The sequence below is a fragment of the Anolis carolinensis genome, chromosome 4, assembly GCF_035594765.1.
Source record: "Anolis carolinensis isolate JA03-04 chromosome 4, rAnoCar3.1.pri, whole genome shotgun sequence".
Classification (NCBI taxonomy): domain Eukaryota; kingdom Metazoa; phylum Chordata; class Lepidosauria; order Squamata; family Dactyloidae; genus Anolis; species Anolis carolinensis.
Genome location: NC_085844.1, coordinates 73815751 through 73829941, shown reverse-complemented (window position 1 = coordinate 73829941; position 14191 = coordinate 73815751). Strand labels below are relative to the sequence as shown.

The window sequence follows — 14191 nt, the reverse complement described above, 5'->3', positions numbered from 1 at the left end:
CTGAATGATTTCTGGCAGAAGCATACCATAGAATCTCCTGGAGGACCTAGAAAATGCCTGGAGGGACATATTTTATCAAGTGTGGGTAAATCAAACCATGGGTTCTGATCCTGCAGATATGGAACGGATGCTACTGTATATCATCTTTTTTATTTTACGTATTGACATCCTATCTTGTTTAACTCTATGGAATAATTGAAGAATACAATAAAAGGAACAACAAAAAAGAACTGTTTATTCATGTTCTCTTTTACATATCTGAGGAACGTAGTTGAAAAGATTCTGTTGCCGAACGAAAAGAAAAATCAGTATATCATGTTTCAATGTAAAATCTCCTGCAGATACAGATGGCTGTACACTGAACATAGATGCAGCATGTTATCCTTGGACTTCATTCGGGACAGGGAGACCTTGCACAGCAGCTAAGACGCTCTCAACCATGTTTCTCATCATAAGGAAGCGGGTTTGTGAAGTTGCGCTTCCAATGTGAGGTGTTATAATGCAGTTTTTTAACTGCAGCAAAGGGTGGTCTCTGGAAGGAAAGAAAAGGAAACCAGGGATCTTCATGAGATCTCAATGAAGCATAACACACTATTTCAGTTCTGAAAATACAACAACTTAAAGCCAGATGAAACTCATACTAATGTTTCTCTTCTTTTCTCTTATAGAAATAAGTTCAGCATTAACCCTATGCTAAATATTGTGCTACTTTACTCACAAACATCTTTCTGGAAAGTAAATAATAACATTTCTTCCAATCCTATAATAATAGACATCATATCATAATGACCTACAATATCAGACCTGATTTGTAACTCTTTTTTGGTATTTATTTAGCTGTAAATTGTTTTAATTCATACTGTAAGCCACTTTGGATCCCATGCTGGGAGAAAGGCAAGACATAATGGAGTGGAAGAATAAATAAATAAATTCCAATAATAGCTTTGCACATTAAATGGAAAGTTTTTCTTATTGGGATATTTCTTTTTTGATCCCATGCTGAGAGAAAGGCAAGACATACATTGAATACATGATTTCCCCCCCCAAAAAAATCCAATAACAATTTTGTGAATTAAATTGATTTTTTTTACTGAGGGATTAAAACAAATGCATTCAACCTATTCTGTTATGATACTTAGGATATTTAAGACCAGAGGTATCAGTTCAAAGAGGGATTTAGAGATCTTGAAATTCTGAATTCAGAATTTCAGTTATTTAAGTACATAGGTGTAGTTTGTGAATAATAGATATTGGCAATATAAATACTCTGAAACATCAGTTGATCTAAATGAGTGAAGTTAAGCACATAATTCACTGTATTAAATATTTATTGCAGCTTAGCCAAAAAGAATTCCAGGTCAACAAAATACATTTGAAGCAGCCAGGCTTTGAAGCTGAAAGGCCATTCAATGCTAAGGTGGCCAATTGCAACATTCACACTTTCCTCAAGCAGACAAGTGTTCTTTCTCCCACCCTAGACATTCCACAGATATATAAACCCCATTTGCCTAGTTTCCAACAGGTCTCACAACCTCTGAGGATGCCTGCCATAGATGTGGGCGAAATGTCGGGAGAGAATGCTTCTAGAACAGCCTGGAAAACCCACAGAAGCCCACATTTGTATTGTTTTGGAGTAAATGACCAGCAATCTCATCTTGAAATAACTCTGGGTTGAGATGATATTGATGGATTAGAAGTGAGTTTGAATATATTTTAGTATAGTTTATGCCGCAGGCATAATAGCAGAGCCAAAACATTCATAGACCCAAATAGATTGTACTGCTACTTAAGCATTTCACCCTGAACAATTTTTACCTTGGCAATGGCTCAGGATAGGTCACATCCAAAGCTGCAGCCTTAATAACTCCATTCTGGAGTGCATTCACTAGGGCATCTTGATCAACCACTTGGCCTAAATTAAAAAACAAAATAATTTTCATGAATCAGTATACAATACTGATTGTTTCATTAGAAAATAAAAAATAAAGACTTTAAGATTCTACTAACAGATTTTCACAAACGATAACTGATGCCCAATATCTCGGGGTGGGGTGTATGGTTGTACTGACATTGTCACATCTTTGTTCACCACAACCTATGTCAGCTAGGGTTGCTGAGATCTATATAGGCAAATAACATCTGGATAAACACATATTCCATTATCTTGCAATATTTAGCCCTCTAGTATCTTCCTAATCAAGTGGAGCCACTGCATCATAGAAGGTTGTCAAGTTTCATCAAGTGTCAAAGAGCCCCTGGTGGTGCAATGGGCTAAACCCTTGTGCGGAAAGGACTGCTGACCAACAGGTTGGCGGTTTGAATCTGTGGAGAGTGGGTGAGCTCCCTCTGTCAGCTCCAGCACCCCATGTGAGGACATGAAAGAAGCCCTCCACAAGGATAGTAAACATCAAACATACGGACATCCCCTCGGCAACGTCCTTGCAGACAGTCAATTCTTTCACACCAGAAGTGACTTGCAGTTTCTTAAGTCGCTCCAAACATGAAAAAAATAAAGTGTCAGAGGTCTTCTAACAAAGGCTTTTGTGAATCTAAGATGGTGTATTTGTGTTGATCTGGAAAGTGACTGCTGTTGATTTAGTTGCCGTTTTCATTGTAATCAACATGTTCCCACAGGTCTTATCAGGCATACTTCAAAGCACATGATAACAATGTTCAACTCTTCTAATGACTTTTGGATTAATCACTAAATGTTTACAGACATGCATGCACACAAACATATCAACAAAACAGTGGTTATGCCTACCCATTATTGCTTTCCGTCAATGCAATATGAATGACTTCCTTACAAAATATCTCAATCAGGGACAACATACTGGCAGAATTGCTACCATATCCAACACATACTCAAGGTAGGTAAGAGGTGGAGGAAAGACAGCACAAATGTTTTAAATGGCCTTTCATATTCTCATTAACCTTGGCAAAAGAGCCACTATCCACCAATCCCAGAAAATGCTGGAGAAGAGAGCCTGAGACTATCCAGAAACAGAAGGAGTGAAGCCATGGCAGTCAATATTCAGAAAATTGGGAGGGCTAGACAATTATTTTCCCTTTTATAGATCTTCAACTGGCCGCTCTTTAGTACAGTATCCTAAGTGTGTTCAGAATCAAGTGTGCTTAAACTGAGGCTACCTTTCCAATCAGATTTTACCGATCTGTTCACAGCTGTGATAGGTTTCATACCATGAATGAATGTATGGTTACAATGAGTGCCACAGCAGTGTTGTCTCCTACCTCTACAGATGTTGATTAGAGTAGCAGTGGGTTTCATCAGCTTGAGCTCCTTTTCCCCAATCAGCTTGTGTGTTTGAGGCGTTAAGTTAACAACCAACATCACAAAATCAGATTGTTGGAGTAACTCTTCCATCTTGTGACAATAATGAGCCCCAACCGCCTGTTCGTCTGCTTCTTTTCTGTAAGAAGCAAATGTTTAGCTCAAGTTAAAGTTTCAACATAAAGAATGTCATGAATACTGTTTAAACAAAGGTTCTTTTATTGCAGTTTCAATGTAAGAAGGTATATCAAAAATTTTACGGAAAGAACATTTAGACATAGAGATTCTATGTACTGTAGCTACACTGAATTCACAAACAGCCTACAGTTACACGGGCTAACAAACAAAGGGGAATTACATTTTTACTCAGCATTCACATTACCACATACACTTCCATCATTCTCATGCATACGTCACAATTTCTCCATACTTCCGCCATGAAGAACACCTGTTAGGACAGACTGCTTACTTGCAAATCTGCCAAGCACAAAACTTCTAAAATGCATACCCTCAGGAAAGCTGGAAACTGGAGAAGGTTTAAATTGCCTCTGCGTCTGTCTCTGTTCTATGTTATATGGCATTGAATGTTTGCCTTATATGTGTACAATGTGATCCGCTCTGAGTCCCCTTTGGGGTGAGAAGGGCAGAATATAAATACTGTAAATAATAAATAAAATGCCAAAATGCCCAAAAGAACATGACTCCAAAATGCACATCTTTCTCTTCCCTTGAGAAAAGGAGACAAAGTGTCCAGAATTCTGCTTTCCATTGCAGATCTGACACTCTCCAATACACTGTCTCCATAGAGCATAGCAGGTGAACAGCATTGCTATCAGTCACAATTTTTGGATTGTAATAAGGTCTCTTATATAGCAATATTTCTGCTGATGTTCCAACGTTGTAAATGATAGATGTTTTCCATCCTGAAATATCCTGGCTCCATCTCAGTTTCCTGGCAGATGTTGACTCTGCATAATTGGTGTTGATAACGTAAGTAGTCTTGTGTTGACTTCCTTAATGTTGTAAACATTTCCTTAACTTAAAGAGCCATTGTCTCTTATTAATGTAAACATATTGTTTTTCCACAAAAGTTCATCTAACACTGTTGTGATTAATAAAAAGTATCAAAACTTGAAAAAATGCCAATTGAAATGCCTACACATTCCCTTTGTTTGTTTACATTATGTTAATAATTCTGGGGTCTTACAGTATGACTCCAGTATACATGGGGTTCTTGGATATGCCATGGAAACAGAAAATTATGGATAATAGCAAATCCTATTGAAATTAACGGTTTTCACAGAGCTTTAACACAGACATGCACCCAAGGACCTAGGTAATTCCTAGAGATACCTTTTCTAGAAATTTGCCAGTGTGGCCCTATGGTAACTTCCAGCAGAGGAGAACCACAGAATTGTTTGGAGGACCTAGAAAATTCCTAAGGAGGATATATTTTGCAGTATTTGCATCAGTTAAATCAGGATCCTCCAGGGCATATTGTATTACACTCTTATTTCACACTAAAATAGTGCAAGTAAAGACGTTGAGACTTGTGTCTCCTATACTTTGACACATGCTTATATTGTATATTCCTAAACCCAAATATTATAGTACCTTTTCAGGTAATAAGTGCCCTTAAACATGTTCATGGAAATCAGGCTCACCTTCCTGACAGATCAAGCAAAGGCAGTAATAGTTTACCTGAAATGGGCCTGAATCAATGGAAGAGAAACAGTTAATGCTGAAAGTAGCAGAAAAGTGAAATCAGTTTAGAAACAGCCACAGTAAAACCAAGTTCAATGAAAGATCAAGCTGATCAGAGATTAAATTTACCTCCGGTTCCTGTTATGATAAAGGATTTTCATTTCAAAAGCTTTGGCTCTCTGGGCTACCTTATAACCTATGGTGCCCATTCCAATGATCCCCAGTGTTGCACCAGTTACTTCTTCTCCCAGCCAGTCAGCCCTAAAGTGTTTAGTGTCAGGAGAAACTGAAATCTGATGACCTGAAATAAACAAAGATATTATTCCTGCACTCATATGACTTGAATGATAGAAGTTTTAAGTGCTCAGAAGTGGGATACTACACTGGGAGAAATGAAATTTACACCATTTTAAATTGGGATTTTATTTTCTGGGGGGGAAACCTCCACCAACCAAAAGTAAAACTTTTCAAATTGGCTTCTACTGAAATACTTTCTTTTATCCAGTGCCTAGGTTAGGGTGCATCAACATTATAGAATTAATGCAGTTTGACACCCCTATAGCTGATATGGCTCAATGCAATGGACTTACGGGAATTGTAGCTTTACAGTTGGTAGCCTTCTCTGCCAAAGTGTGCTAGTGCTTCGCCAAACTACAAATTCCATGATTCCATAACATTGAGTCATGACAGTTAACATGAGAGAAACCTCACACAGGATGGTAAAACATCTGGGTGTCTCCTGGGCAACGTCCTTGCAGACGGCCAATTCTCTCACACCAGAAACGACTTGCAGTTTCTCAAGTCGCTTCTGACACACACAAAAAGACACTTATAGTGGTGTCAAACCACATTAGTTCGAAGTGTAAATACACCCTTAAACTCCTTTCTTGTCACAGAAATATTGTCTGTGTAACATACTACTTTCTTCACACCAAGGAGCCTCTAAATCACACAATAGCAAGAAACTGGTTTGAAGTTTTAAGGGGATCCATATAAGACAGCACTTAGTTATCATTTATTTGCACTCAAAAGTGATACTACGATTCTACTGTGAAACCTTGATTTAAAACACGGGCTGAGGATAAAGCAAGTATTTGTTGAGAATGGGATACATCTATGTTTTCCCAGTTCTGCATGATAAAATTGGCTGGAAAGCTGTTTTCTAAAAGACATCATCAACGGCTGCAGTTCAGACTGGAAGGAAGCCTTGGGCTTCTGTCCTGGGACCGACTCTCTGCAATAATTTTTGTCAGTGACCTGTTCTGTAGGTTGGAATGTCTGTTCCTTTACACGGAGAGGTAAAAGTGATTTTATTCTGCCAAAATTTCAATATAAACATTTTAGTTAGGCATTTTATTTTAATTGTTACACATTAGATTTTAATACTCTCCTTCAAAGCACATTGAGATTTTTTCTTTCACAAATCGCCTTGGAGGCTTTTATTAAAGTCACAAGGAGATATAAAATGTTTTTGGAAGAAAAAATAATAAATACAACTATGTGCTTATTTTAATGCTATAAAGTTATGTGAGCCTTTAAATAGTACTGACACCAAAGCATCTTCATTACAAAGTTATGACTATGACTATTTGTGATTCAGAGCCCTTCCAGACAGATGCTAAAATCCAGCTTGAATCTGGCTTGAGGTTGGTGTGTCCACAAAATATAAACACCCAATGCATACTGCAATGTGCATCCAGCCCAAAACAGCATGTTTAAAAAATGCCAGAAATTCTGGTTCAAGCCATAAAATCCACTGTACCTGATTAATGTATATCCCCTGTAGAGCGAGAATCCAAGACCAAAATGCAGAGGGCTAGTAAAGACAGGCCTAGTGCTGAAGCATCCAGGGGAAGAAATCTCATACACAGCTCAGGCAGAAAGTAAACAAATACCTCCGCCTGGAAAGGAAACGGTAGCGTAATACTTATACACTTTCCCGTTGTTCCTCTGCCCTGGTTTTGACCATCACTGATCTTCATTGGACAGAGCACTCCTATCAACGCATCCCACCAGATAGCTAGGGGAAAATTACTTTGATCGTATTGATCTAAATTAGCAGTTATTTGTGGCCACCATCCCAGCTGGTTCCTGGGGTGTTTGTGTGGGTACCATGTCTATTTAATCCACATCCTGACCCAGTTTACCTGGCTTTATAATCAGTGCATTGGTATCTGTGTCGTAAACATTGTACTGTATGTGGAAACCACATAAAACAGGTTTTGGCAGTTCTTTACTAGTGAAATCAGCTGTTCTCTGATCCACATCTGCATCTTGCTTACAACCTACATATGTTTTATGTAAGGCTTTCTACATATGACTATTCTTAATAATAGGTCTGTGTAATTAGGTACTTGTAGCATACAAACAATCCAAAGACAATACTCCTTGCCCAGCCCTCTCTAGTCTGATCATGCCCAACGTATTCCTGGTTAATGGTTGTTGAGTTTGGTTTGATATATTTTTAACGCTGTTTTTAATTGTGTTATAATTAGTCTGTTATATGTTATTATGTTTTTAACTGCATTTTAGTTGGTACATTTTGTTGCATGTCCTGGGCCTGGTCTCACTTGTAAGCCCCTCCAAATACCTTCGGGGAGACGGTGACAGAGTATAAAAATAAAGTTGTTGTTGTTGTTATTTGACAACTTTACAAAACTAGGAATGTTATGGTGCAGTCTTTCATCATACATTAAAGCTATACATGATCTAGCAAACTCACAAGCAAGATATTTATCTAACAGTAACAATGAGACTGAGTTGTACCTTCCACAATTCTCCTAGCAGAAGCTAGCATCAAAGTCATTCCAAGGTCTGCTGTAGCGTTGGTAACTGCTAATGGAGTGTTAGCTAGTTTCACACCAAAACTGAAAATCAGCTTTAGGTCGAAGTGATCTATTCCAGCACCAGAGTTTACTATCACCTTTAAGTTAGGCAGAGTCTGTAGAAGCTCCCTGTTAATCACGGGCTTGTGCATCCATACGAACACTGCTTGGATTTTATGACGAAGAGTTTCCTTGTTTTCAAGAAAGTCCTTCATAGGGATGAGCTTCAGATGTTTCTCCAGAAACTCTACATGGTCTTCATATATTCCACCGAGACCTCCTATAACATTTATTAATGTATAAGGAAGCTCCTGTTCTTCCATGCTCTGTAAAAATATATATATACATCATACAAAAAATCCTTTTAATGAATGTGAAGTTAGTAATGTTACACTTTCAATTATATTTCATCTCATTCATAGTGGTTTAATCATAGTATAAGTTAAGGAAGGTCTAATCAGAATGGTTATTCAACATTTCTAAGTGGTAAAAATTGAACTCTACTCAGTAGGACTCACTTTGGAGACTAGATCAAGATCTTTTAATGTCCATCGGTTCTTCTATACCAGTGGTTTTCAACCTGTGGGTCCCCAGATGTTTTGGCTTTCAACTTCCAGAAATCCTAACAGCTGGTAAATTGGCTGGGATTTCTGGGAGTTGTAGGCCAAAACACCTGGGAACCCAGAGGTTGAGAACCACTGACGTAGACACTCTAAGGACCCTTCCGCACAGCCATATAACCCTGAATATCAAGGCAGAAAATCACACAATATCTGCTTTGAACTAGGATATCTGATCCATACTGCCATATATTCCAGTTCAAAGCAGATAATGTGGGATTTTTGGCCTTGATATTCTGGGTTATGTGGCTGTGTGGAAGGGCCTATGCTACAAAAGCAGCACTACTGTTTGATAAAATAAGGCAGTAGGTGTTGGGAGGAGGCTACAAGGTGTGAAATGAGAATACAGCGTAGACCACTAGTATTCAACCTTTGGTCCTCTAGGTGTTTCAGATTTTAGGTCCCAGAATTCCTGAGTATTGGATAAGCTGCCCAGAATTGTGGAAGACACTCTCCCATTGCCAGGTTTAAGAAAACATTCAACTCCCTTGCATATCATCTTGTTCTTTGTCTCAGGTAAGAAAATGTATTGAAGCAGCCCTACTTCACCACTCAATTAATCGTCCACTTAACAATATATAAACTGTTCTGAAAGCCTTTTTGGCTAAAGGTTGGGCGCTAAAAACTCCAAATGCATATTATAAATAACGAGACATTAGAAGTACCCGTTTTTTAAAGTACAATTTCCAAAAGTTGGGAAATGCTGCCAAAAAGGGAACATTTCCAGGCTGAATCACTGACATACTCATGCAATTAAGACTGTGCTTAGAAATGAGAAAAGCAAATTAAATACATCCCAAATGCTTTCAAGACTAGGAATGGCCCAAACGTTAACCAAATGGTTGACATTAAATGCACTTTAACCCAAGGCAGCTGTCACCTCACTTCTTGTGAATGTTTGTCAAGGATGATAGGATCTACACTACATTCCTTTTCAAGATCAGTAAAATAATAATTCCAAAATTAGCTTTGGGTTGCATGACTCAATGGCTCTGATTAACTTTCTCCTTTGTGATAATGTAGCTTTCTTCTAGTGAAATTGTGATGACGTATAATGAAGCGCTAAAGGATTAAATACTCTAAAGGCACCAGATCCCATCTCATTTAGAAACTAAGTGGGCGCTCAGCCCTGGTTAGTACTTAGTTGGGAGACCAGCAAGACACACCAGAGCTGGCAAAATCACCTGAGTAATCCCTACCTGAGGCTCTATCTACACTGCTATACAATCCAGTTTCTGAATCCAGATTATCTGATTTGAACTGGATTATATAGCAAGTAGACTCATATAATCCAGTTGAAAGCAGATAATCTGGATTAAGAAACTGGATTAGATGGGAGTGTAGATCCAGCATTTTCATTATAATGATAGCTCTTTATTCGGCCCCTGAAACGTCTCCATACCAAACTGTTAAATGTGCTAATATCAAACATTCATGAACAATATACATGCACAGCCAAAATATTTGTTTCAGACTTTTCATACAATCCTCTTGGTTGTGTTTATTGTTTAAATTGGCTTTTAATACTCTCTCCTCACATGAAGTGAACAGCCTGCTTTCACTACAGCCAAAAGGCAGATCTATGAGTACTGTAATTGTGAAACTTAGTTTATCAATCTAGCAGCTGCAACAAGTTAGTTAATTATTATAAAGGATGAGGAGGAGAAAACATTCAAGCAGAGAGAGCTACCAAAAATGGGAAAGGGTTGTGAAGGCCAAAAGAAGGAATCTAGAAAGGAAATTCTGAGTGTCCAGGTCAATTCTGAAGCATTTATCTTTGTCTATTTTCATTAGGAAGGGGGGAATGAATATACAATGAAATCTCAAAGTATCCTATATTTTGTAATCTCGATGTTGACTACAGTGTTCCCTAACTTATCACTGGGGTTAGCTTCCAGGACCACCCACAATAAGTGAAAATCCACAAAGTAGGGACGCTATATTTATTTTAATATTTATACATTATTTTAGTAGTTATATACTATTTTAAGTCTTTATCAACGAGTCGTATGTTGATAAATCGCCTCCTTCTCCTCCCATTGCCGCTTGGGCTGCTTTTCTCTCCCTTCGGCTTCTCCTTCCTCCCTTCCTTAGGCTGCAAATTATAAATTTTTATGATTTATAAAAAATTAAATTAAATAAAAAAGTGAACCGCAAAGTAATGAAGGAACACTGTATATCCAAGAACAGACCTTTGAAACCTCTCACCTCTGCAGGAGGTTGTGAGGTCTGTTGGAGACCAGGCAAGTGAGGTTTATAGAGGGTATTTGGGGGGGAAAAACAACTCCTAGTTTAAGGTTAAAACACATTAAAATGAGGGAGTTCTTTTTCAAACACCCTGTATATCTGTGGTAGAAGGTGGGAGAAGGAACTCTTGTCTGTTGGAGGCAAGTATGAATGTTTCAATCTACTATCTACTATCTAAGAAAATCCAACAAATGCTACATTTAACAAAGGACAAGAGGGATCCTCTATATATCATGCAGCTGTGGACAAATCTACATAAGGATCACCAAACGCAGCATTGTCCAAACACGAAGCAAGGAACATGAAAGGTACTGCAGACTAACTCAACTAGAGACATCAGCCATAGCAGAGCACTTGATGAACCAACCTGGACACAGCATATTATTTGAGAACACAGAAATGCTGGACCACTCTAACAACCTCCATGTCAGACTACACAGAGAATCCACTGAAATCCACAAGAATGTGGACAATTTCAACAGAAAGAAGGAAACCATGAAAATGAACAAAATCTGGCTACCAGTATTTAAAAAATTTTAAAATCCAGGACAGCAAATAAAGGACAACACTCATAAAACAGTGGAATTCCAGACAAGAAACAATCAGGACCTGCTAACAACTCCCAACAAAGGCTTCCCCTAGGCAGGAGTCAGCCAGGCCTTGAAGCTGCAAGGCCATTCAATGCTAATCAAGGTGATTATAACATACACACTTGCCTTCAACAGATAAAGAGTTCTTTCTCCCACTCTGGACCTTCCAGATATATAAATCTCCCTTGCCTAGTCTCCAACAGACCTCAACAACCTCTGAGGATGCCTGCCATAGATGTGGGCGAAACGTCAGGAGAGAATACTTCTGGCACAAGGATATCTGAATGTTAATGGATGGCAAACTGGCAAACTCAATAACAACCTCCCTCCCACGGCTGATTCCTCCACCTATACCCGTTTTACCTCTGTTAGGAACAGATTACAAAATAGAAACACGACGGATCTGCAACCTACATCTGAAAAATTAATGCAGTTCGGCATCACTTTAACTACATTTGCTCAATGGTATGGAATCCTGGGATTTGTAGTTTGGTGATGCACCAGACCGCGTCGTCAGAGAAGACTACTAAAGGCTATGCAGAACTACAGCTCCCACGATTCCACCCCGTTGAGCCAGTTAAAGCGGTATCAAACTGCATTAATTCTACAGTCGAGAGACACGTCACAAAAAGCCCCTCCGCCTTCCAATCCCCCTCCCCATCTCTCTGCTGAAATTTGCATAAAACAATCCTATTGGTTGGAAATCGCTTCCTAACCCAATTGGGTCTGGAGCTCTGCAAGCCCCATTTCTAAAGAGAGGAAATGAGTTACCTTTAGGAAACTAAGGTTTTACGTAAGATAGTTAAAACGACAGTATTCCTTTGACAAAGAAGCAACAGAAGATAGGGGAAAGGATGACATTACATTTTCCTTCACTGTATGTGATCAAGCAGCTAGGACAAGCCATAAAATTTACCTTTTTCAGCTAGACTCTGCAGAGAAGAATGAGTTTCTTGTCCTGATTTGCCCCTTTAGCCCAGATTCCTGGACACTTGTGTTCAAAGGGCTTTTTAATTCCTGTCTTTCTCAAGCCCTGGAAGGAGTGCACAGGGAGGACTTTATACTTGAATTAAGAAGTTATAAAGTGGGAGGAGCAAAAGGAGGAAATCCTGTGTATTGAGATAGCAGGCTGAGATTGCAGACAAATAGTGCGTAGTTAGACCAGGGATTTCCAAACACAATTTTTAAAAATGCATCATTTTGCGACACAGTAATTCAGATTTACTAGCAAGGTAAAACGTAAAGGTTTCCCCTGACGTTCAGTCCAGTCATGTCTGACTCTGGGGGTTGGTGCTCATCTCCATTTCTAAGCCGAAGAGCCGGCGTTGTCCGTAGACACCTCCAAGGTCATGTGGCCGGCATGACTGCATGGAGCGCCCTTACCTTCCCACCAGAGAGGTATCTACTCACATTGGCATGTTTTCGAACTGCTAGGTTGGCAGAAGCTGGAGCTAACAGCGGGGGCTCACTCCGCTTCCAGGGATTTGAACCTGGGACCTTTCGGTCTGCAAGTTCAGCAGCTCAGTGCTTTAACACACTTCGCCACCGGGGCTCCATTACTAGCAAACCAGAGGTTAAACCAGTCCCTTATAAGAGATACACATAAATGGATGGGGACACAACATTGCTCATGAAAACATGTCATTGATGTTTCCAGTGTCTTATTTCACATAGACTCAGGTTTCTCATTACATTCATGTGTCATGACACAGTTTGAAAAGCTCTGAATTAGATGCTATCACTGAATACCTTCCTCATGTGATTTCAGCAGCTGTGGGCAGCCAGAAATTACATAGTAAAAGTAAAGGTTTCCCCCTGACGTTAAGCTTAATCATGTCTGACTCTGGGGGTTGGTGCTCATCTCCATTTCTAAGCCAAAGAGCCGGTGTTGTCCGTAGATACCTCCAAGGTCATGTGGCTGGCATGACTGCATGGAGCGCTGTTACCTTCCCACCGGGGCGGTATCTATTGATCTACTCATATTTGCATGTTTTTGAACTGCTAGGTTGGCAGAAGTTGGGGCTAATAGTGGGAGCTCACTCCGCTCCCTGGATTCAAACCGCCAACCTTTCAGTCAGCATGTTCAGCACCTCAGTGGTTTAACCCGCTGTGCCACCGGGGGCAATTGCATACTGTTGCATCCCTAGTTTGCAGAGACACCTTAAAACCACATTGGAACCCCAGGCTATAAATAATACAAGCTATTTATTGAAGATAATATGTAAGCATTAGCAAATCAAAGTTCAAAGTCACTACAACAAGGTTATAGTCCACAAGGTACGAGGCACTTGGTGTCCCTACGGATGTCCCGATCCTCAAATGCTCTCTGTTTCATTCGAAGAAATGCTGCACTTGTAGAGCTCAGGTGATGTTGTATTTCAATGTCGATGCCGATTTTTGTGGAGAGGTGGCTGCCAAGGTAGCGGAAATAGTCAACATTTTTTAATGTTACACCATTAAGCTGTATTTCTGACCTTGCAGAGGGACTGGCAGGTGTTTAGAGTGGCTTGTAGGTCTTCTTCTGAATGCGCACAGACTACGTTGTCATCGGCATATTGGAGTTCTATAATAGATGTTGTGGTGACCTTGGTTTTGGCTCTTAGTCTGCTGAGGTTAAATAGCTTGCCATCTGTCCGATAGATGATTTTCACTCCGGTGGGAAGCTTCCCATCAACAAGATGAAGTATCACAATGATAAAGATGGAAAATAAGGATGGGGCAGAAACACATCCCTGTTTGACACCAGATTCCACCTTTAATGGTCAGTTTGGGAGTCATTGCTATCCAAGAGTGTTGTCATCGTGGAGGAGCCCCACAGGATGTTCACAAATTTGTCAGTAAATTTGGAAATCGACTGTTAAAAGAAGTCTACTTGAATCTTTGTCTGCTGAAAGCATCAAATAGAAACAAGAT

General features: G+C 39.5%; 1 protein-coding gene across 3 annotated transcripts; it reads right to left on the bottom strand.

Moving 5' to 3' along the window:
- Nucleotides 1-214: 214 nt before the first annotated feature.
- On the bottom strand, nt 215-12415 carry LOC100560052 (probable 2-ketogluconate reductase). 3 transcript variants are annotated; one of them, XM_008108773.3, is made up of 6 exons: nt 12195-12415; nt 7763-8147; nt 5126-5297; nt 3253-3431; nt 1816-1912; nt 215-532 (listed from the first exon to the last, which is right to left on the bottom strand). In XM_008108773.3, exons 2-6 carry the CDS (start codon nt 8142-8144, stop codon nt 379-381), a joined length of 984 nt encoding a protein of 327 aa, XP_008106980.1. In that variant the 5' UTR covers nt 8145-8147; nt 12195-12415; the 3' UTR covers nt 215-378. The 3 variants fall into 3 exon arrangements, with proteins under 3 accessions (XP_008106980.1, XP_003219785.2, XP_062836697.1); XM_003219737.4 differs by lacking the exon at nt 12195-12415 and adding an exon at nt 11642-11797; XM_062980627.1 differs by lacking the exon at nt 12195-12415 and adding an exon at nt 11693-11788.
- Between the last annotated feature and the right edge of the window lie 1776 nt (nt 12416-14191).